General features: G+C 49.3%; 1 protein-coding gene across 1 annotated transcript in view; it reads left to right on the top strand.

Moving 5' to 3' along the window:
- HYDIN (HYDIN, axonemal central pair apparatus protein) overlaps window positions 1-21,095 on the top strand; it is a 176,929-nt gene that overhangs the window by 15,349 nt on the left and 140,485 nt on the right. Inside the window, exons 5-6 of the mRNA XM_014960757.1 lie at window positions 794-993; window positions 7,385-7,509. Coding sequence (XP_014816243.1) covers window positions 794-993; window positions 7,385-7,509 — 325 coding nt within the window. The remainder of the gene's footprint in view (window positions 1-793; window positions 994-7,384; window positions 7,510-21,095) is intronic.

Genomic DNA, 21,095 nt, shown 5'->3' with positions numbered 1-21,095 from the left:
AATACTCCAGGTGAGGTCTCACCAGAGCAGAGTAAAGTGGCAGAATCCCCTCTCTGGACCTGCTGGCAACGCATCTTTGGATGCAGCCCAGGATGGGATTGGCCTTCTGGGCTGCAAGTGCCCACTGCCTGCTCATGTCCAGCTTCTCCTCCACCAGCACCCCCAAGTCCCTTCCCTCAGGGCTGCTTTCTAACACCTCTCCCTCCAGTCTGTACTGATGGTGAGGATTGTTCTGGCCCAGGAGTGTATCTCTCCAGCCTTGTCCCTATAATGGGAAGGGGTGAGAAATACATGTGTACCCTACACTCGCCTGAGAGTTTAAAACAACTGTAGTGTCGAACTTGTGAAGTATTTCACCAGAGACTGACTAATCCTCTTGAAAATGTCCCCGAGCATCCCCTGCCAAGCTTCAAGGGTCTCTGCATTGCTGGGGCTGGAGTTAGTGCTGTGGCACAAGTGGGTCCTTAGTGGTGCCTGTGACAGTCTGCGGTGGGGATCGAAGCAGGTTCTCGTTACCCCTGCAATCCCTTGCACGAAATGACTCTGTTTTGGTGCCTGGGAATCAAAGCATCAGATAATTCTGCTGCAAAAGCAGGTGAATCGATGAGATTGTTTCTTCTTTGCAAGTTAACAGCCCCGTCCAAGTCATGCTACTGGAATGGAAGGTCGTTAAGGTAAAAATTACTATTGTGTTATTGAAGGCTGCTGTTAGAGTAACAGAAAACAGGGGTTTTCCTTCTGCCGTGGGGATGGTACTAACTGCACTGTGCTGCCGTGGTTTCTTTCCCCTCAGGATTACTTCTACGAGCTCACCTGCATCACAGAGAGGGAGAAATTCATTGTGCCCATCCGAGCGATAGGTGCCCGAGCTATCCTGGATTTCCCGGACCAGCTGAACTTCTCCATCTGCCCAGTCAAGTACAGCACCCAGAGAACTCTGCTGGTTCGCAACGTCGGGAACCGGGAGGCTCGTTACTGCATCAGCACTCAGAGGTAAAGGAACCCTTTGTGTGTTTGTGTGTGCAAAACACTGTGGTGTGATGGTATAGTTGGTAAAGAGTGACAAAAAGGAGCCAGAACGTCCAAGCTGCTGGATTGCTGCCTGAAAATTGGCAGGACACGTGGGTTTTATAAAATCGTAGAATCATTCAGGTTGGAAAAGACCCTGGGGATCATCGGGTCCAACCATCAACCCCACTCTACAAAGTTCTCCCCTACACCATATCCCCCAACACCACATCTAAACGTCCCTTAAACACATCCAGGGATGGTGACTCAACCCCCTCCCTGGGCAGCCTGTTCCAGTCTCTGACCACTCTTTCTGTGAAGAATTCTTTCCTAATGTCCAGTCTAAACCTACCCTGTTGGAGCTTGAAGCCATTCCCTCTTGTTCTATCGCTAATGACCTGTGAGAAGAGACCAGCACCAACCTCTCTACATTGTCCTTTCAAGTAGCTGTAGAGTGATGAGGTCTCCCCTCAGCCTCCTCTTCCTCAAACTGAACAGTCCCAGCTCCTTCAATCGCTTGTCATAAGATTTATTCTCCAGACCCTTCACCAGCTTCGTTGTCATCTGCACCTTCTCCAGCACCTCCATGTCTCTTGCGTACTGAGGTGCCCAAAGCTGGACACAACACTCCAGGTGTGCCCCCCCCAGTGCTGAGTACAGGGGGACAATCACCTCCCTACTTCTGCTGGCCACACTATTTCTAATCCAAGCCAGGATGCCATTGGCTTTCTTGGCCACCTGGACACACGGCCAGCTCATGTTCAGCTGCTTGTCAATTAGAAGAAGTCCCAGGTCCTTTTCTGCCAGGCATCTCCAGCTACACTTCCCCAAGTCTGTAGTGATGCGTGGGGTTGTTGTGGCCCAAGTGCAGGACCTGGCACTTGGCCTTGTTGATGCTCATACTGTTAACGTTGGCCCATCCATCCAATCTATCCAAGTCTCTCTGTGGAGCCTCTCTATCCTCGTGCAGATCAACGCTCCTGCTTAACTTGGTGTCATCTGCGAACTTACTGATGATACACTTGATGTCCTTATCAAGACCATCAATAAAGATGTTAAACAGAAATGCTCCCAGCAGCGAGCCCCGAGGAACACTGCAGTAGCTTACAGTGTCTTAAGCACGATGCACCCTTTGATAGATCTCTGCAGGCTGCAGTGAGGTTTGATATTGCGGTGGTATCTCAGACACAGCATCTCCCGAGACCAGTCCTGTCAGTTTGAAAGAAGGAATAAAATAAGACAACTTGACCATGTGGCAAGCGGCAGCTCTAGGAGCTCAGTTCAGGTAGACCTAAAGTGTGTCAGGAAACGTCTCTGAGCTGGTGACAGAGACATTTTAGACTTTATCAGCAGCTGTGTCTGTTTTAGCAAGGGCAATCAGAGATGGTAGATCAAAGCAATCAGTCCTGAGGCCCTGACAGTAACACTGTGTGGTCCAAGAACTTTATTTTGCAGTAGGGTTTGGTCTGGTCCCACATATTTTTAAGTGTAATGAGCTCTGAAGTAGAGGCTTCAGAAGGACTACAGCCCCAAACCAGAATGGTAACGAGAGTACAAGCAAAATGTACAGCACACATCTGGTGCACAGGTTGAAGGCCTTTTCTTCTAGAGCTTTGTTTCCCACACTTTCTGGAGAGTGCTAGAATATGTTTGCTTGCAACCTCCTGATTGTAAGTACCTTCTGAAATGGCTATGTACCACTGTCAGCCAAATACATCCGTTCTTTGGGGGGGTCACAAGCACATGGTGTTTGATTAGATGAAATGCCTGATGTGAATTGAGTTGTGGAGAGCTTGTACAGCTCATTTTGGTCTCAGAAGACAGTCACCGCTTTACCAGCTTGCTGAGCTGGGAAGGGCGATGCCTTGTTGGCATCACACCTGCAAGGAAACCAGTTGAGATGGGTGGTGATGAGTTGCTTGGTCCTGGAGGTCTCGGTGTAGGAGCTGAGGTCAGGAACGAAGCATGACTGACTTGGAGCACTTGAGTTGCCTCAACTTCTTCCCCAGGAAAACAGGGCTCACAGGAAGACTTTTTACTTTTCCCTGTAAAATGTGAGGCTCCAAGAGGAGCTTCCTTGGTAGGCCAGCCAAGGCTTCTAGGATGCTATTTAAGCAGGTGGCTGCTTTTCCCTGTAGAAGTATATAAGCAGGAACTTGCAAATCACTGTACAATTTTCCTCTGGGATTTCCAGCTCTAGTTGTCCCCACCAAAATAAACAACCAGCAGGTGGAGAGAGGTCATCCTGCCCCTCTGCTCTGCCCTGGGGAGGCCCCATCTGGAGCACTGGGACCAGTTCTGGGCTCCCCAGTTCCAGAAATGCCTGATGTGAATTGAGTTGTGGAGAGCTTGTACAGCTCATTTTGGTCTCAGAAGACAGTCACCGCTTTACCAGCTTGCTGAGCTGGGAAGGGCGATGCCTTGTTGGCATCACACCTGCAAGGAAACCAGTTGAGATGGGTGGTGATGAGTTGCTTGGTCCTGGAGGTCTCGGTGTAGGAGCTGAGGTCAGGAATGCAGCATGACTGACTTGGAGAATTGAGTTGCCTCATCTTCTTCCCCAGGAAAACAGGGCTCACAAGAAGACTTTTTACTTTTCTCCTGTAAAATGTGAGGCTCCAAGAGGACCTTCCTTGGTAGGCCTGCCAAGGCTTCTAGGATGCTATTTAAGCAGGTGGCTGCTGTTCCCTGTAGAAGTATATAGGCAGGAACTTGCAAATCACTGTACAATTTTCCTCTGGGATTTCCAGCTCTAGTTGTCCCCACCAAAATAAACAACCAGTGGGTAAGGGAGGTCATCCTGCCCCTCTTCTCTGCCCTGGGGAGGCCCCATCTGCAGCACTGGGACCAGTTCTGGGCTCCCCAGTTCCAGAAGGACAGGGAACTGCTGGAGAGGGGACAGCAGAGGGCTACAGAGATGATGAGAGCATCTCCCTTCCGAGGAGAGGCTGAGGGACTTGGGTCTTTTTAGTCTGGAGAAGAGAAGGCTGAGGGGGGATCTGATCAATGCTTATAAATACTCAAAGGGAGGGTGTCAGGAGGACAGGGCCGGTCTTTTTTCAGTGGTGCCCAGGGACAGGACAAGAGGAAATGGGCACAAACTTGAGTATAAGAAGTTCCACCTCAACCTGAGGAGGAAGTTCTTTGCTGTGAGGGTGGCAGAGCCCTGGCAGAGGCTGCCCAGGGAGGTGGTGGAGTCTCCTTCTCTGGAGACATTCAAACCCTGTCTGTCTGGACACGTTCCTGTGCAACCTGCTCTGGGTGGCCCTGCTTTGGCAGGGGGTTGGACGAGATGATCTCCAGAGGTCCCTTCCAACCCCATGGGATTCTGTGATTCCGTAAAACCCAGCATCTTTTCACAATGTGCTTGCCAACCATCCTATTGAGTGATAGAGTGTATTCTGCTTGATATGGATTTTTAAGAGTTTCTGAATTTCGGCAATTAAATATTTCAGTCCAGACTTGCAATAAAGCAATGGGAAGCAGGACAGAGGTTTTATTTCAAACTACACCAAAAAAAAAAAGTAGAATTCTGAATAACTGGATTGCGTGTGTACGGACATCAAAAGCTGATATGATTTCTCTTGTCAGCTGAGGGCATCAGTCATTTCTTCCATTTCATTATGAACTTTTGAAAGCTGGTTTGAAATTTCAAACAGATGATTTAAATCTTTGAATATAAGCAGGATTTTATTCTAATTAAGTCGCCCCCACTTTAATTCAGATTTCATTAAAATACTTGGAAGTTCCTGTGTTTCTGCTCTTTTTTTTTTTTTCTTTTTCTTTTTTCTTAAGTGTTCAGCAAAATGTCATAATGAATTCTTCATTGGGAACTTTCTTAACGGTTGAGAGGTTGAGGTCTTCTAATGCCTGTCTGTCTACCATCTGCCTGTAGGTATATGCCCAGGTGCATGGGAAACAGGAAGAATTTGGGGAATATGTGAAATGGAACTGGGCTGACTTAGAAGATAAAATCATAGAGCAGCTTTGGTTGGAAGGGACCTCTGGAGATCATCTGAGCAAACCCCCCTGATCAAGCCAAGACCAGTGTCAAAGTTTGATTGGGTTTACAACACGACTTGCTACTCTGGGCCTTTTTGTGTTGAACTGGTGATGAGTTGACTGGAGATGAGGTTATACCTTCTGGGGTCTGCAAGGTACCATTGGGAGATCTGCACAAGCGAAAGTTTAGATGTTGTACAACAAAGCAAACATCCAAATGGGTACATCGGAAAAAACAAGCTTTTAAACAAACTTCAAACCTTATTTTTTCCTGTCTTTCAGGAGCAGTAGTGACTGATTAAAAGGGTAGATCTAACAGGGCCAGGATTATCTTAAAGAACAGCTCACAATTAACGGATAAAAGGCCAAAGTTTAGCCTGCCAACTTCATCTCTTGGCAGTGGCTTCCCTTTGACTATTATGATGTGTCAGGGATGTCTCCTTTGCATCTCTTCTTATCTGTAGGCTGCAGGAAGCAGCTCAGTGATGTTGACTAAAATTCAGAGGAGTTAAATTTAACCGTGGAGCTTGTATCTTTGGGTCTTGGAGAACAAGGTCCATGGGAGGGATAGTGAGCTTCTGCTCACTCTCTTGGGGGTAGAGCATGGGGTAGGATGTAGGAGGTGCAGTGTCTGGTTTGTGCTAGGTTTCTCTTTCCCAAGAACCAAGTCTTGACCTCAGTTGGATCCTCTTCTTCTAATAATCTGAAAACATGAAGATTTCTCAGGCGCCCCCTGAAGTCACCGCCCAGGAGGGTTAATCCCACCCAACCATCCCTGAAGTCACCGCCCAGGAGGGTTAATCCCACCCAATCATCTGAGGGCAGGAATACATAGACATGAGGAAGGAGTAGGAAGATGATGGGGTGGGAGGTGGTGTTAAAGTGTTACAAGGAATTTCCTTCCTTAACTAGCAGCTTTTCTGTTCTGGCAACGCTTCTGGCAAAAAAATAAGGAAGAAAATATCTGTGCCATGATCCCACCCAGGCACCAGCAGAGACCATCAGTGCAGATGCAGAACCACATAGAACAATCCAGTTCTGAGGCTGGTGAGGCCTTGTCTTTCCTTCTCTCTCCCAAAAGTCTCATGTCCAGCAGGTTGTTGGCCTGATGCTTCTCCATCTGAGTCAGTGGCAATGCTCTCTTGAGTTGTGATGGGAATAGGCCACACCCCTAATTGCAGCAACATCTCCTTAACGGGCAGAAACTCCCAAAATTTCATCAGCTGCCACTACTTACACGAACAAAGCTCAGCTTGTGCATGCCTCCAGCGCTCATTATTTTTGTCCGCGCGCTGCATTCTCTGATCATGGTAGAACTTCCCAGAACATGCTTTTATGGTGGCAAATTGTCCACCAGCAAAGCGCTAAACCCAATAACCTTTGTTTTCTCAGTGGGGCTCTCTGAGAGCCATGAAGCCCAGCTGCCATCGAGCAGAAGAGTGTTCCATCTGACTTGTCCCCCCAGCGTTAAAGCCCCAAGCTTTGTGTCTATCGCCCGAGAGCTCTTTACCTGGTGACAAATTAAAATTGCTCATATTAAGTCCAAAAACCACACCAGCACGCTTTGATAATTATTTCCAACTCGTTGCCCAGCCTTTTGTCCGTGGGGCCAAGCAAATAGTTCCTGAGGTTGGATTGCAACCCAGAGCCCCAGATTGCAGAGAAAAACCTCCTGTTGACCTCGCCGTGATGGGCTCCTGTTAACGGCTCTTCATTTAATCGTTTGGGCTGTAAATGGGATCCTCCTTTTGTGCCTTGTCACGGGTATCGCTCTCATCTGCATTTGCAGTCAGATTTTTTTTTTCTGATTGTTCCTTTTCTTCTTAGAGCAGCTTTCAGTGAAATGCTGATAAAAGGTGCCCTTTCTTAGGCTAAACCAGGATGTTTTTAAGGTTAAAAAAAAAATGAATTTTGTAATTTAAGCCGTGATTGTTCTCTGGACTTCAAAAAAAGACTTTTATTCTCTGTCTGATTTCTAGGCCATAATCTCATTGGAACAGGTATTGCCTTGACATTTGCATCTCTTGAGGTGTGGCAGGAAAAGACAGATTCCTGAGGAAATTGGTGTCATGTTGTGCCTGCGAATAGCTGTTACCACCTCTCGTGCTCTTCCAAAACCAGCCTCTGGTTGTATTGCTGCCAGCTGGACTCTGGAGCCTGACTGCAGAGGATGGGATGGAGAATAGGGGGGAGATAAGGTCATTTTATACCATAGGATCTTCTGAGGGCTGGATCTCTTCAGAAGTGGGGGTCAGTAGCTCTGTTTCCCATGGTGTATGTGGTGTTTCTCCTCTAACAGCTGTGGTTTGTTTGCAAAAGGAACTTAGTCCCCAGATGTCCCACAATGGTCCCACTATGTCTCTTTGTGTTGCAGCCCTTTCTCTGTGGAGCCCTCCATCGGGACGCTCGGGATTGGTGACACCATGCAAGTAACGGTGGAGTTTCACCCGCTGAAAAACGGGGACTATTCCAGGTCCCTGGTAGTTCACTACGACACAGGTAAGTGCTGGGTGGTGCCTGGTGTACCCTCTCTGCAATCCTTCCAACTCTCTCCATCCTTCAAAACAGAGCCCTTTCCTAAGCAGAATAACGTAGAGCTTGCTTGGCAAACAACGCTTAAAACCTTTAATTTCAAAACCTCTGCATGTTTCAGTGCTTAGAAATGAGCAGATAATGTGGCAATGGCTGGGTCTGTCCTTGTTCTGTATGTCCTGTGTCCATCCCTGGGGGACCCTGGTGTCAGCTGGGTGTTCTCCACCCATCACCTTCTTGTGACAGTCATCGACCATCATTCACTGTGGTCCCAGCCACCTTGATTCCCTCTCTAGGGGTACCTCTCCTGTCCCAGCTTTCCTTCAAATAAAAGCGCAAATAGTTGGCGATTTGGGAATTGTTAGAGTAGATCCCATCAAAGAGGAATGAGATTTTGGGATCCTGTTTCTGCTGGGAGTTGCTGAGTGGAAGAAGGAGAAATATTGATTCTCCATTGCTGTGTGTGAAGTTTTTATTCCTAGAAAAAGCTGTGTTTGAAGTGGAATATTGTTAACGCATGTCTTACCAGACTCTTCCCAACACTCATGTCTCTTATACACCTCTGTCCCATCTGCCCTTCTGTGTTGTCTTGCCATAGACCTATATTGTTCTCTACCCATCTACATCCCGTACTTAACATCAGGGCTTGAGGGCTCTTGGCAGGAAGCACTTGCTGCCACCCAAGATGGGTGTAAAATTTGTAACAAGGTACGAGCCACCATGGTCAGGCCATGGAAATGCTCTCAGCTTTAAGTCACTTTAAAAGTGACTCAGGGAAAGCTCAGGAGAAAGGTGCGGCATTAAAATGCTTCTGTCAGCCTTGGCTCAGCAGAGGTATCTCGTGATGCTGCAGGAGGTGCTTTCCCCGTTGAATGAATGCATTTGGTGTGCGTTTTCTCTTGCCTGAAAGGGGTTTGTTTCATCCCTGTCCCTCAATGTCGGTCCTGGGAAGCAGGATGTCCTCACCTGGGTGCGATGCTTGAGCCCTGCAACAAACATCTTGGTTGTCTCCAGTTTGTAGAGTTATAAAAATGCTCCTTTATCTTCGAAATGCTCTTTGTAAGCTTGATGAGTTATCACAGCTTTGTTTAATATTTCTCAGTTAATGACTTGCCCACAGAGAATAGTTTGGACTCACTCTGAGAAGCTCATGGGTTTGGATAACATTCTTGAAAAATACTGAAATTTCAGATAGAGAAGCACAAAAAGCGCCTCATTTGTATGTGTATAGAGAATCTATAGGATAAAATTCAGAGGGCTAGATCTATCTCTGGGGTAAATAAGTAGTAGCACTAGAGGTTAGGGCTGTAGGGCTTATACTGTGTGACCAAACAATAATTAGGACCAGGGTCTTCGTGCCTTGCTTTGAAAACCTGAGTTTTGTTTTTACTGAAATGCCTGGTTTCCCCGTGGTTCATCTTTGCAGAAGTGATTTGCATGGACAGACCACAGAGACCAAACTCTCTGCTGGCTCCAAATGAGTGACCGCCATGTGCAGCTTCCAGGGAGATGGACCCAGGATTCATCCTGCACTGTTGGGTTGGGTGTTTTGTTTTGTGTGTGTTTGTGGTTGGTTTTTTTTTTTCTCGTGTGTGTGTGTGTGTGGTTGGACTTGATGATCTCAAAGGTCCCTTCCAACCATGAAGATTTTGTGATTCTGCACGAGGCTGCAGTTATTTTTAATTCAACCACGGATCAAGAAGGGGAGAGCAAGGGAATAATTAAGGGATTATCTCTCCGGCTTTGAAGCATCCAAATAAGTAAAAGGCTGCCGAGATTAATTGCTAGAGTGAAAGCGAAACATTTAATCAATTGGTCTTAAAAGCTGCTTATCACAGGTGGAGCGCGGCGCAGCAGACGAAGTTCCCCGACTTCCCCTGGCAGAGCCCTGGCTAATTTGTCCTGGGTGAAGTCAGACTCCCTCTGCCTTGCTCTTTTTTTCACCCCAGCAGGGTGGTGAAGTTGTCATCCCTGGAGGGATTTAAGAAACGCGTAGACATGGCACTTCAGGGCATGCTCTAGTGCCAGGGATTGTTGGTTTGTGTCTGTTTGTGGGTGGGTTTTTTTTGGTGTTTTTTTGTGGTTGGACTCGGTGATCTCAAAGGTCCCTTCCAACCATGAAGATTCTGTGATTCTGTTTGTTACACTTGAGAGCAAAATGGCAGTTTAGGATGTTGGGAGGCCTTTTCCTTGCTTTGTGTGTGTCTGTGTCGACTTGCTCAGTCCTCCTCGATGAATCACACTGCTGTTAGTGTGACTTAGGCAGGATCAAGGTGCGTGTTACGTTGGTTTGGTTTATGCTGAAGCTGGGTCAAATCTGTCCCTGGTGTTGCTTAAGCAAACACAGAGCTCTTCCATGTGAATAAGTCACAATTTTCCCTTTGCCTATTAATTGGTTGATTTGTGTGTCCCTTAGACTGTCCTGGTTAGGGATGTAGGTGCTGTCCCCTGGATAGACTCTACATGTGATGGTTGTCCGGTTGCTACAAACTTTACAGATGACTGTGAAGAGAATGTCTTTGCAAAGAGTGTAATGATTTACAATGAAAATTTGACCTTCATTGCTTTAAATCATAGAATGGTTGGAGTTGGAAGCATCCAGTGCCACCCCCTGTCCTGGGCAGGAACACCTCCCACCACACCAGGTTGCTCCAAGCCCCCTCCAACCTGCCCTTGAACCCCTCCAGGGATGGGGCAGCCACAGCTTCTCTGGCCAACCTGGGCCAGGCTCTCACCACCCTCACAGTCAAGAATTTCTTCCTAGTACCCAATCTAAATGCTCAGACTCCTTCATTTCTCCCATGAATGTGTGTCTTGGTGTGCAAAATCCCAGCCCAACCTGAAGTGGAGGTGACTCAGGATGTTCTGGGCCACAGCACATCCCTATTCATCACCTTAAAGTCAGGTGAAGGTATCAGAAGGGGTTTCTGAGGCCTGCATGCCAAGCAGGTGTACTGATTTGGAAAGGGTTCTGTACTCAGGACCGCTTGAAGATCTGGTTGGTGGCTCTTTACAAATAAAGGAGGCTACAAGAGCCAGGAGGTGCTGGAGAGATGCTGGGAGTTGTGGAAAGAGGGTCACTTCTCTGCTCGGAGCTCCCTAAATCCTGACACCTGTCTCCAACAAGTACCTACTATGGTGTTATGGGTGGCCTTCAAGGTGTAAGACCAGATTCGGTGCCTGCAGTGCCTGGTGGTGAGGTGCTACAAGGTGCTTCTAGTCCAGAAGCTGTGTTGTGCAGCGCTGAAACTCCTCTGTGTGGTTTTTCCCCATGGTTGCCACATCCCTTGGGATCTCTTTGTCAGCACAGGGAACTTCAGTAATTAGCAAAGCCCCGCTGAGCTTGTGCCCGGCTGACAGACGCTATATCTTGAGATGCTTTTATTGCTGTCATTAATAAGAGTAATTATGCAGATCATTTCTTTCGGAGGCTCTGTGAGGCTAATGCAGAAGCAGAAGCCCCGGGGCAGGATCTCGCCCTCTTTGAGGGGAGAGATGAGAGCCAGTACTCGGAGGAGGAATTTAGGAGACAGCATGTCCAAGAAGAGCCAGCCCTCGAGCAGGAATGTCTGCTCCATTACTGTCCTGTCTCCCCTTGGTGCAGAGCCCCGGAAAGCAGCTTCCCCAGGAGAGAGAGGTTCCATGTGGCTCAGGAAGAGTGGTTTTAGTCCTGCTGGAAGCCTCCAGCCTCGTGCTAAAAGCCTGCTGAGGAGCCATCTGGGTGTTTGGCAGATTAATACCCTGTTTTTCCCTCGACTTCCTACACGACTTACAGGAGGGTTTGACAGTCCCTGAGCAGGAGCTCTCCTAAAGCTTGTTTGCTGTGGATCACAGACCTTCAGAGCATCCTTTGTGACTCTGCACACCCAGGGCAAGGAAGGGGAGAGCTCAGCCTCGGCTCCTTGATTAATTACTTCAAAGGCAGGTAGAAGATGCGGGCAGCGTCCGCCTCCAGCTCCAGAGCTGTCAATCAGATGGGATGAATTTTCCTGCGTTGGGTTAGTTACCGTCCCCGTAGGGAGTGGGTGAAGTCATGTCTCCCCTTCTGAGCCCTGGGGAGCAAAGCTCTCTGCCAAATTGAGGTTATTCCTGTACGGGAGAAGAGACCAGTTAAATATATGTTTCTCCAGTGCAGCACAGTAGGAACTGGGGATGGTGTGGAGCTGAGCTTACCCTGCCCTGGGGCTGGGAAGGGTCTGGCTGCCTTGTTCCCCCAACCTCGGAGCTTTGCTGGCTGGCCCTAAAAGTGTGGGGTCCCCATCTGTGCTAAGAGGAATCTCTGCATGGGTTATTCTGGTGCTGAGCACCAGAGAGTGAAGGTGACCTGCAGTTTGGGTTGGCCAGTATCTGCCCATGTGGACTACCTTTAGGGCGGCTGGTCCTACGGAGCGAGCAGGATTAGCAGGTCTGTGATCCTCCCCTCCCTTGGAACCAGCACGAACGCCTGGGGATAGATGCTATTTCCTTGGGACAATGCAGGAAGAAAAAATGGTTAAAAAAAAAAAATATCCTAGAATCATAGAATTGTCTGGGTTGGAAGGGACCTGTAAGATCGAGTCCAACCATTAACCTCACACTGCCCAAACCACCACTGACCCATGTCCCTCAGCACCACGTCTGCCTGGCTTTTAGATGCCTCCAGGGGTGGTGACTCCACCTCTGCCCTGAGCAGCCTGTTCCAAGGCTTGACAGCCCTTCTGGGGAAGAAATTTTTCCCAATATCCATCCTAAACCTCCTCTGGTGCAACTTGAGGCCGTTTCCTCTTGTCCCATCACCTGTTCCTTGGGAGAAGAGACCAACCCCCCCTGGCTACACCCTCCTTTCAGGGAGTTGGAGAGAGCAAGAAGGTCTCCCCTCAGCCTCCTTTTCTCCAGGCTGAACACCCCCAGCTCCCTCAGCCTCTCCTCACCAGACTTGTGCTCCAGACCCCTCACCAGCTCCGTTGCCCTTCTCTGGACCTGCTCCAGTCCCTCAGTGTCCCTCCTGTAGAGAAGTTCCTGGGTAGATCTCAAAGAAGTTAATGTGGATCTCAAAGAAGTGAATGTGGATGACTGTACTCAGTGTGGCAGCAGCACCCAGGGTTGCAGGGGAGTATCGGAGGTGAATCCAGGGCTTCTACCCTACATGGGACGCCCAAGATCCTTCTGCCCTTCTTGGTCTTACCATAGATACCTCTTCTGGGCTGCAGCAGCCTCTGGAGCCACAAGTGATAACTGCCAGCTTGAGAAAACACTGACGTTTAATCTCAAATGGGGGAAAATGAGGCATGAGATCACTGGAAAGAAATTAAGGCAGATTTAAAAACGACTAATTAGGGAGCTGACGTGGAGCTCTTTAGTCACCCACGGAATGACAGCGCGTTTGACGTGATGTATGAGAGCCATTTGGGTTTGGTGGAGAGGATGGGGAAGGAGAGCACTGGGTGTGCTCGGCTGGCAGCGGGGCAAGCGGAGCCTCTGCCTCTTGGCCACAAGTGGTGGCCAACTGCAGGAAGAGGCTCCATTGCCTGGCAGATGGGCCAAGAGGAATGGCCAACTGCGTAAGTGCCCCTCCAGCTCCCGTGGGGATCAGCGTGAGGCTGTCACATGGGAACATGAATGTGTCAGGATGCTGAATCCCCTTCTTCAGGTAAAATCCACACTGAGTTTAGTGGAACGGGCTCGCTCTGGTAAATGCCATCCATGCCAGAGCCTGAGGGCACGTTAGTGATCACCGTACATACACAGGGAAATTAATTAAATCCCAGCCCTGCCTCTTTACTGCTGTGTGAGGCTGAAGGAGGGACTGCCGTGGGGGTGTGCCAGCACCTTCTGTCATCTCAGCTACCCACAAGGATACAGCAGCTGGGAAAAAGCACCACCGCCTTGCTGTGATGCTCATCTGGGGCTTGGTGCAGACTTTGGAGAATCACAGAATCTTCATGGTTGGAAGGGACCTTTGAGATCATCGAGTCCAACCATACACACACACAAAACCAAAACAAACCCACAAACACAAACCAAAACACCCAACCCAACAATCTCGGGCACTAGAGCATGCCCTGAAGTGCCACGTCTACACGGTTCTGAAATCCCTCCAGGGATGGTGACTCCACCACCTCCCTGGGCAGGCTGTTCCAGTGCCTGACCACCCTCTCAGGAAAGTCATTCTTCGCAGTATCTCATCTAAACCTCCCCTGCCCCAACTTCAGACCATTTCCTCTGGTCCTGGCATTATTCCCTTGGGAGAAGAGGCCAACCCCCACCTCTCTACACCCTCCTGTCAGGTAGTTGTAGAGGGCAATGAGGTCTCCCCTCAGCCTCCTCTTCTCGAAACTAAACATGCCCAGAACATGAAGAAGAGAACACATCTACCTTTGCAATAGCTCTGTTCTTTTTTCCCTTAAGAACCCCCCCTTTCTGCCCAGGGTTTCGTCATCAGTCTCACGAGCCTGGCATCGCAATCAATGGCTTCCAGGAACTTGTTTGAAAATTGAATGAAAATCCTATTGATTTAGTCTGTCTAGATAAAACCTTTTCCCTTTCTCTTTCTTCTCTGTAAATCCGTTGATGGATGAGGGTCGGCCGTGGGGTTTAACTGAGGTTTGGCCCTTGTCGTGTTGTGTTTTACATCCCTGAGATCGCTCAAAACAAGTTGCCAAGGGCTCTTGACTTGTACCGACCTCGGCCGGCACGGAGGTGGGAGGAAGGAGGCTGGAGGAAGCTCTCTGCCTCATTTAGATATCAGAATGCTCCCCGTGTAGTGCAGGGTACCAAGGTGGGAACACCAAAAGCATTTTCTGGCTTTAATCTTCATCTTGTGTGAGTTTTTGCAGAGGCCCTGGTGACGCCGTGAGCACCGTTAAGTTATGATTGAGCTGAATTCGTGGCAGCAGAGCCTGAGCTTCTGACAGCCGTTGCTGTTCACTTCAGTAGTTGTTCATCTTGGTGCAATTCTCCGTTCCTTCAACGCCAGACAGATTTATTGTGGTTCTTACAAGTGCTAAGAGGTGGAGAAATCTGCTTCCTGCGTGGCAGCCTCTTCTGACTCTGAACTTTGCTGTAGTGCGCCAACACAGGTTTTTTTTTATTTAGTTTGTGTTTAGTGCTGGAAGACGTTTAGAAATGTATTTTATTCTCTGAGTTTAAAAAGAAGACCTTATTTCCCACGTTATCCTGAGGTATAAGCCAGACTCTGATGCTGTAGCTGTTACAAAAGGCTTCTCTAGCTTTTCCTTGGGCTACAAGGCATTTTAAAACTTTGCACGTGGGTCAGCACAAAGCACAAATCCAGGCTGGGTGGAGACTGAGAGCCCTGAGGAGAAGGAATTGGGGGTGCTGCTGGGTGAGAAGCTCAACGTGACTCAACAATGTGTGCTGGCAGCCCAGAAACCCCCTGCATAGGAATTGGGGGTGCTGCTGGGTGAGAAGCTCAACGTGACTCAACAATGTGTGCTGGCAGCCCAGAAACCCCCTGCATCTTGGGCTGCATCCCCAGCCCCGTGGCCAGCAGGGAGAGGGATGGGGGGGGATTTCTGCCCCTCTGCTCCGCTCTGGAGAGACCCCCCCCAGTGCTGCCTCCAGCTCTGGGGCCACCAACAGCAGAAGGACATGGAGCTGTTGGAGGCCATGGAGATGCTGGGAGGGCTGGAGGACAGGCTGAGAGAGTTGGGGGGGTTCAGCCTGGAGAAGAGAAGGCTCCGGGGAGACCTTCCAGCCCCTTCCAGTCCCTCAAGGGGCTCCAGGAAAGCTGGGGAGGGACTCTGGATGAGGGAGGGGAGCCCTAGGAGGAGGGGGAAGGGTTTGACCCTGAAAGAGGGGAGATGGAGCTGAGATGTGGGGAAGAACTTGTTTGGTGGGAGGGTGGTGAGAGCCTGGCCCAGGTTGGCCAGAGAAGCTGTGGCTGCCCCATCCCTGGAGGGGTTCAAGGGCAGGTTGGAGGGGGCTTGGAGCAACCTGGTGTGGTGGGAGGTATCCCTGCCCAGGACAGGGGGTGGCACTGGGTGGGCTTTGACGTCCCTTTCAACCCAAACTGTTCTGTCATCGGATGAATTTTCTTTGTGCTTGTCACAGGTGGTGGGTGCAGGTTGTGCTTTTCTCCTTCGCCTGTAAGAACTCCCAGTTGTGTGGCTGGTTTCTGACTTTTATGTTCTTGTAGATCCACTTCAAATTGAGCAGAGGGAGGCATATATTGTGGGCAAGAAGAAGGTGTAAATAGGCGTTCATGCAGTTCTGTGTTGACTTTGCATCTGAGCAGTAGCAGCCTTGCAACAGACAGAGGGTCGGTAACTAATGCTTTGTACAACTGATTGGTTATAGGCCTTTATAATCCAAATCAATTAGGCTGATGGGTGTGTCTAATTGGTCTCCAAAGTGTTCCTTTGTGTCAAAACAGCTAATAGGAAAGGACTGTTTCCTGTCCTTTTTCCCTTTATTCTAGAACTGCTTGTAATAATGATTATTTTTTTTTATGCTGTTTTAGATAGGGTTTTTCTACTCCTGGCAAACAGAGAATGGCCTTTGTGCCCTCTCCAGGGCCTTGTGTTTCAAGACAGATGGTCCATCAGTCTGAGGGTAGATGAAGGGGAATTAAGTTTGTGCTTCATTTGTGCTTGAGGGTTGTTTTTTTTTTTTTTTTTGGCACAGCTTTGAAGCTTCCACAGCTACGTAACACCCTTCCTGACAAAAACCCCACTGAAGCAACCCCTGGAGCTGAGTGTATGAGCACAGACCCGGGGCAGGGGGTGGGTACCAGGAGGGTCCTTTGGGAATTTCAAAAACTCCATTTTTTGCTGTTTTGTCCATCCCCAGGTACGCACAGAAACCTGTGTGACTCCGCACATCCCATTACTACACAGTCCCATTACTGCCCAACCCCTACCATGAAAAAGGACATTGAGGGGCTGGAGCGGGTCCAGAGAAGGGCAACAGAGCTGGTGAGGGGTCTGGAGCACAAGTCTGGTGAGGAGAGGCTGAGGGAGCTGGGGGTGTTCAGCCTGGAGAAAAGGAGGCTGAGGGGAGACCTTCTCGCTCTCTCCAACTCCCTGAAAGGAGGGTGTAGTCAGGGGGGGTCGGTCTCTTCTCCCAAATCACGGGTGATAGGACAAGAGGAAATGGCCTTAAGTTGCACCAGGAGAGGTTCAGATTGGAGATTAGGAAGAATTTTGACTTTGGAAGGGTTATCAAGCCTTGGAATGGGCTGCCCAGGGAAGTGGTTGAGGCACCATCCCTGGAGGTTTTCAAAAGAGGGCTGACGTAGTGCTTAGAGACATGGTTTAATGATGTGGGGGGTTATTTTCTTTTGGGCTTTCTTTGTTTTTTATCGGAGCTAGGTTGAAGGTTAGACTAGATGATCTTAAAGGTCCCGTCCAGCCTAGGGGATTCTATGACTCTATGATTTTTAGCACATGTAAGATTTCTGGAAGGAGGTGGTTTTCATCTCTTACTGCAAGTCATCCTCAACCGCGACATCTCTACCCTGTCAGCAGTGGGAATCGCTAGCTAACGTGTTCTTAAGTCTCGTTAGCTCTGGATGTGTTTCAGGGCTGAGCTGACCATTCATGAGCCCCCTTTCCTTGGGGATCAATCAGCATCTGCTGAGAAGCAGGGGAGCAGCTCGAAGGCTGGTTGATTTAGTAAGCGGTATAGCGGGCACGTCTGCGCCAGGCAATTGGAATGAAAACTCCTGAGCTCTTTTCCCCCTGGGCCAAAACCACTGTGTTTCAGCTGGTCAGGAGCCCCAGCCCATCATTGCTGGAGTGGCAATAATGATTAAAAATAGCCGGCGGCGCGCTGGATGTGCGGCAGCGCCGTCTTTCATCATCCGAAGGTTTTTGTTGTCCTTTTCAATCCATCTCACGAGGCACAGAGCCTCCCTGCTGGCTCCCAGATATCCCTGTGCCGGAGTATTTTATCCTGTAACAAGGCAAATGGATCTTCCGAAGTGTGGTGCGGAGGAGGGAGGTGATGGGGAATGCTCTGGGTGCTCCGCTACAGAAGGAAGCATGACGAGGAGACCGTTTGAGAAGCAGTTGACTCTTAATATGTCCTGTAGACCATGGCTGGTCATTCCTTTCCACCTCTTTCTTCCTCCCTGTTGGTTACAGAATCACATGGGGTTGGAAGGGACCTCTGGAGATCATCTAGTCCAAGGCCCTGCCAAAGCAGGGCCGCCCAGAGCAGGTCGCGCAGGAACGTGTCCAGGGGGGTTTGAATGTCTCCAGAGAAGGAGACTCCACCACCTCCCTGGGCAGCCTCTGCCAGGGCTCTGCCACCCTCAAAGTGCAGAAGTTCCTCCTCCTGTTGAGGTGGAACTTCTGACATTCAAGATTGGGCCCATTTCCTGTTGTCCTGTCCCTGGGCACCACTGAATATTGCCCCAGCCTCATCTTCTTGACACCCACCCTTTAAGTATTTATAAGCATTGATCAGATCCCCCCCTCAGCCTTCTCTTCTCCAGACTAAAAAGACCTAGAAGTTTTTCTCATGGGTTCCTTGCGACACCTTTGGGGTAAAAACCCCTCTTTTTACAACATGCTATGTGGGCTCAGTGGGTGCTTTGCTGAGGCTGGGGACTTCTGACCACTAAGAGCAATAATTGTGGCAGTGGTAACAATTAGGATGCTCTGAGCTTTCTTTTAGCCCAGGAATGATTCTTTAGAACTGCCTGTGTTGGTGAGAGCAGTTACTTAGTGGTCAGGTTCAGCCACAAGATGCTCCTTGGACTGGAGTGAATAACATGAGGATTTAACAGTGTCTGAAGGCAGCTCCTGAGCATCGCCTTGGAGGAACACTTGAAAATGACTATGTTTTGCTCTAGTGGTGGAAATACAAGCGTGGGGGCTGAGGTGGCCTTTCTCAGGCTGGTGGAAACCAGTGCACCTTGCAGGTGATGCCATCAGCTTTCTGACAGCCACCCAGCTAGGAGCTGGTGGTATCTCTGTGGGAGATGAAGTACCATAGAATGGTTTGGGTTGGAAGGGACCTCAAAGCCCATCCAGTGCCACCCCCTGCCCTGGGCAGGGACACCTCCCACCACACCAGGTTGCTCCAAGCCCCCTCCAACCTGCCCTTGAACCCCTCCAGGGATGGGGCAGCCACAGCTTCTCGGGCCAACCTGGGCCAGGGTGTCACCACCCTCCCACCAAACAAGTTCTTCCCCACATCTCAGCTCCATCTCCCCTCATTCTGTGTCAAACCTTTCCCACTCCTCCTAGGGCACCCCACCCTGATCCAGAGTCCCTCCCCAGCTTTCCTGGAGCCCCTTGAGGGACTGGAAGGGGCTGGAAGGTCTCCCCGGAGCCTTCTCTTCTCCAGGCTGAACTCCCCCAACTCAGCCTCAACAGAGGGGCTCCAGCCCTCCCAGCATCTCCATGGCCTCCTCTGTCCCCACTCCAACAGCTCCATGTCCTTCTGCTGTTGGGGACTCCAAAGTTGGACACAGAGCTCCATATGGGGTCTCCCTAGAGCTGAGCAGAGGGGTACGTATACGGTGGGGAGGGCTGGATCCAACTGTAGGTGACATCTCTAGCTTTCCAGAGACCCCTTTGTCTTCTGAAAAACCGGGCAAATGAAATTAAGCTTGCTTTCTGCGCTACCCAAATAGTCCAACTTTGACTGTCACGTGCTCCTGAAAAGATTTTTTTAAAAATCCAAATTCAGCAGAGAGGGGAGCGACAGGGATACAGGAAGAATATGCCCTAGTGAAGAAGAAAGGCAGCAGGGTGCTGTTTGGTTTCTATTCAGCCCAATCAATCTGGCTGCCAGCTTCCTAATAATTAGAGCAGCAATCAATGAAGGAAAGTACTAGCGTTGAAATACTAGGAAAGCATTCTTCATAAAACCTGAAATTTGTCTTGAAGCCTCGTTCGAGGCTTCGCGTGTCCATTCATTGAGCTGAACTTTCAGGCTGAACAAAACTTGTCTTTCTAGGTAAGAACAATTTGTACCGCCCTGAAAACTATTCCCTCTCGCACCGGGATGATCATGTAGTGCTAGAGGAATTGAGAAAAATGTTTTAGATCTTCTGTAAATTCCCTTTTTTAGAATTTATTTTTTTTTCTCTGCAGAATAGCCCCCAGGGTGGATGAGCCAATACTAGATTTCTTGCCTTGAGGATGTAAAAGGTTATGATGTGCTAAGATATCTGAATCCGTCGTAGTCGTGCCAGGTGGATGCTGGAATAAAACCCATTGTCTCTGTGTCAAAGGGCATCTTTTTGGGAACACACAACTCGAAGCGTCACCTCTACTGCTGTGGAAAAAGTCTAATTTTTTAAAATTTGCTTCCTTGGGGTTGCAGAGAGGAGCTGTGTCCTGCCACGGGTAGGAAAAATGTATCAAAAGCGTGGAAGAACGAGAGAATTGACAGCCTGTAATGAGACCTTGTTGTGTAAATAATGATAGGGCAGATCCATTTGGATTTGGTAAATGTGCTTTTCTTGGCAGCGAAGCATCCTGAACCCCACATAGGGCAGATCCATTTGGATTTGGTAAATGTTGGTAAATGTGCTTTTCTTGGCAGCAAAGCATCCTGAACCCCACGCCACGGACATTACCCTGTCAGATGAGATACCTAGTGCTCCATCACTCCTACGGGACGGAGGTTGGGTTGGTTTGTGTGTGGTTCTTTTTTTTTTTTTTTTTTTTCCTTTTTCTCTAAGTTACGTATTAAACAGCCAAGAGTCTTAAATGAAATGTCACATCCAATTTGGCAGCCGAGAGGTGAAGTCTGCAGCCCTTGGCCAACCCTGACGGCTCTGCACCGAGCGATGTGGGGAGAGGGATTATATTCACATCCTTCTCTTTGGGGTAGAACATGCTCCAGAAGACCCTCCAGCCTTCGAAAGGGTGGTTGGAGCCAGGATGGTGAGGGTGGTGGGGTCCCCAGCTCCTCTCTGGGAGAGCAGTGGTGGGGGATGCTTGTAGAAAGAGGCAGCGCGTGGGCTGTCTCCCCCCCGGGGGCTCAGGAGTTAGCGTTTTCCTGTGCTGGAGGCTTTATTCTCATCTTCACTTAATAGCTTCTGATGGTTTTGTCTTAAAAGAATTTGTCCAGTTGCTCTCTGGGTTTTATAGCTGTTAGCCTCTGCTCACACGGCCTCCTACGGCACTGTGCTCCAACAGGAGGAGTATGCCCTGGGAAAGTATCTGCTGCTTCTCTGTAATGTCTGACTCATAACGTTGTTTCAGGCCCTCAGGTTCCTGGTTTGTGACACGTTTTTCCTTATTCACGTTGCCCAGGCCATTTACGAACCTCTCCTGTCTGTCTCCCGTATGATTTCTAGCTTGAGGAATCTTATTCCATCTTCATATTACAGAATCCCATGGGGTAGGAAGGGACCTCTGGAGATCATCTAGTCCAACCCCCTGCCAAAGCAGGGCCACCCAGAGCAGGTCCCACAGGAATGTGTCCAGGTGGGGTTTGAATGTCTCCAGAGAAGGAGACTCCACCACCTCCCTGGGCAGCCTCTGCCAGGGCTCTGCCACCCTCACAGCAAAGAACTTCCTCCTCGTGTTGAGGTGGAAAGAAGTTCCTCCTCAGGTTTAGGTGGAACATCTTAGATTTAAGTTTGTGCC

This window comes from Calidris pugnax, unplaced genomic scaffold, assembly GCF_001431845.1.
Source record: "Calidris pugnax isolate Ruff unplaced genomic scaffold, ASM143184v1 scaffold347, whole genome shotgun sequence".
In the NCBI taxonomy this organism is placed as follows: domain Eukaryota; kingdom Metazoa; phylum Chordata; class Aves; order Charadriiformes; family Scolopacidae; genus Calidris; species Calidris pugnax.
The sequence above is the reverse complement of the archived record's forward strand: the minus strand, read 5'-3'. Positions and strand labels throughout refer to the sequence as shown.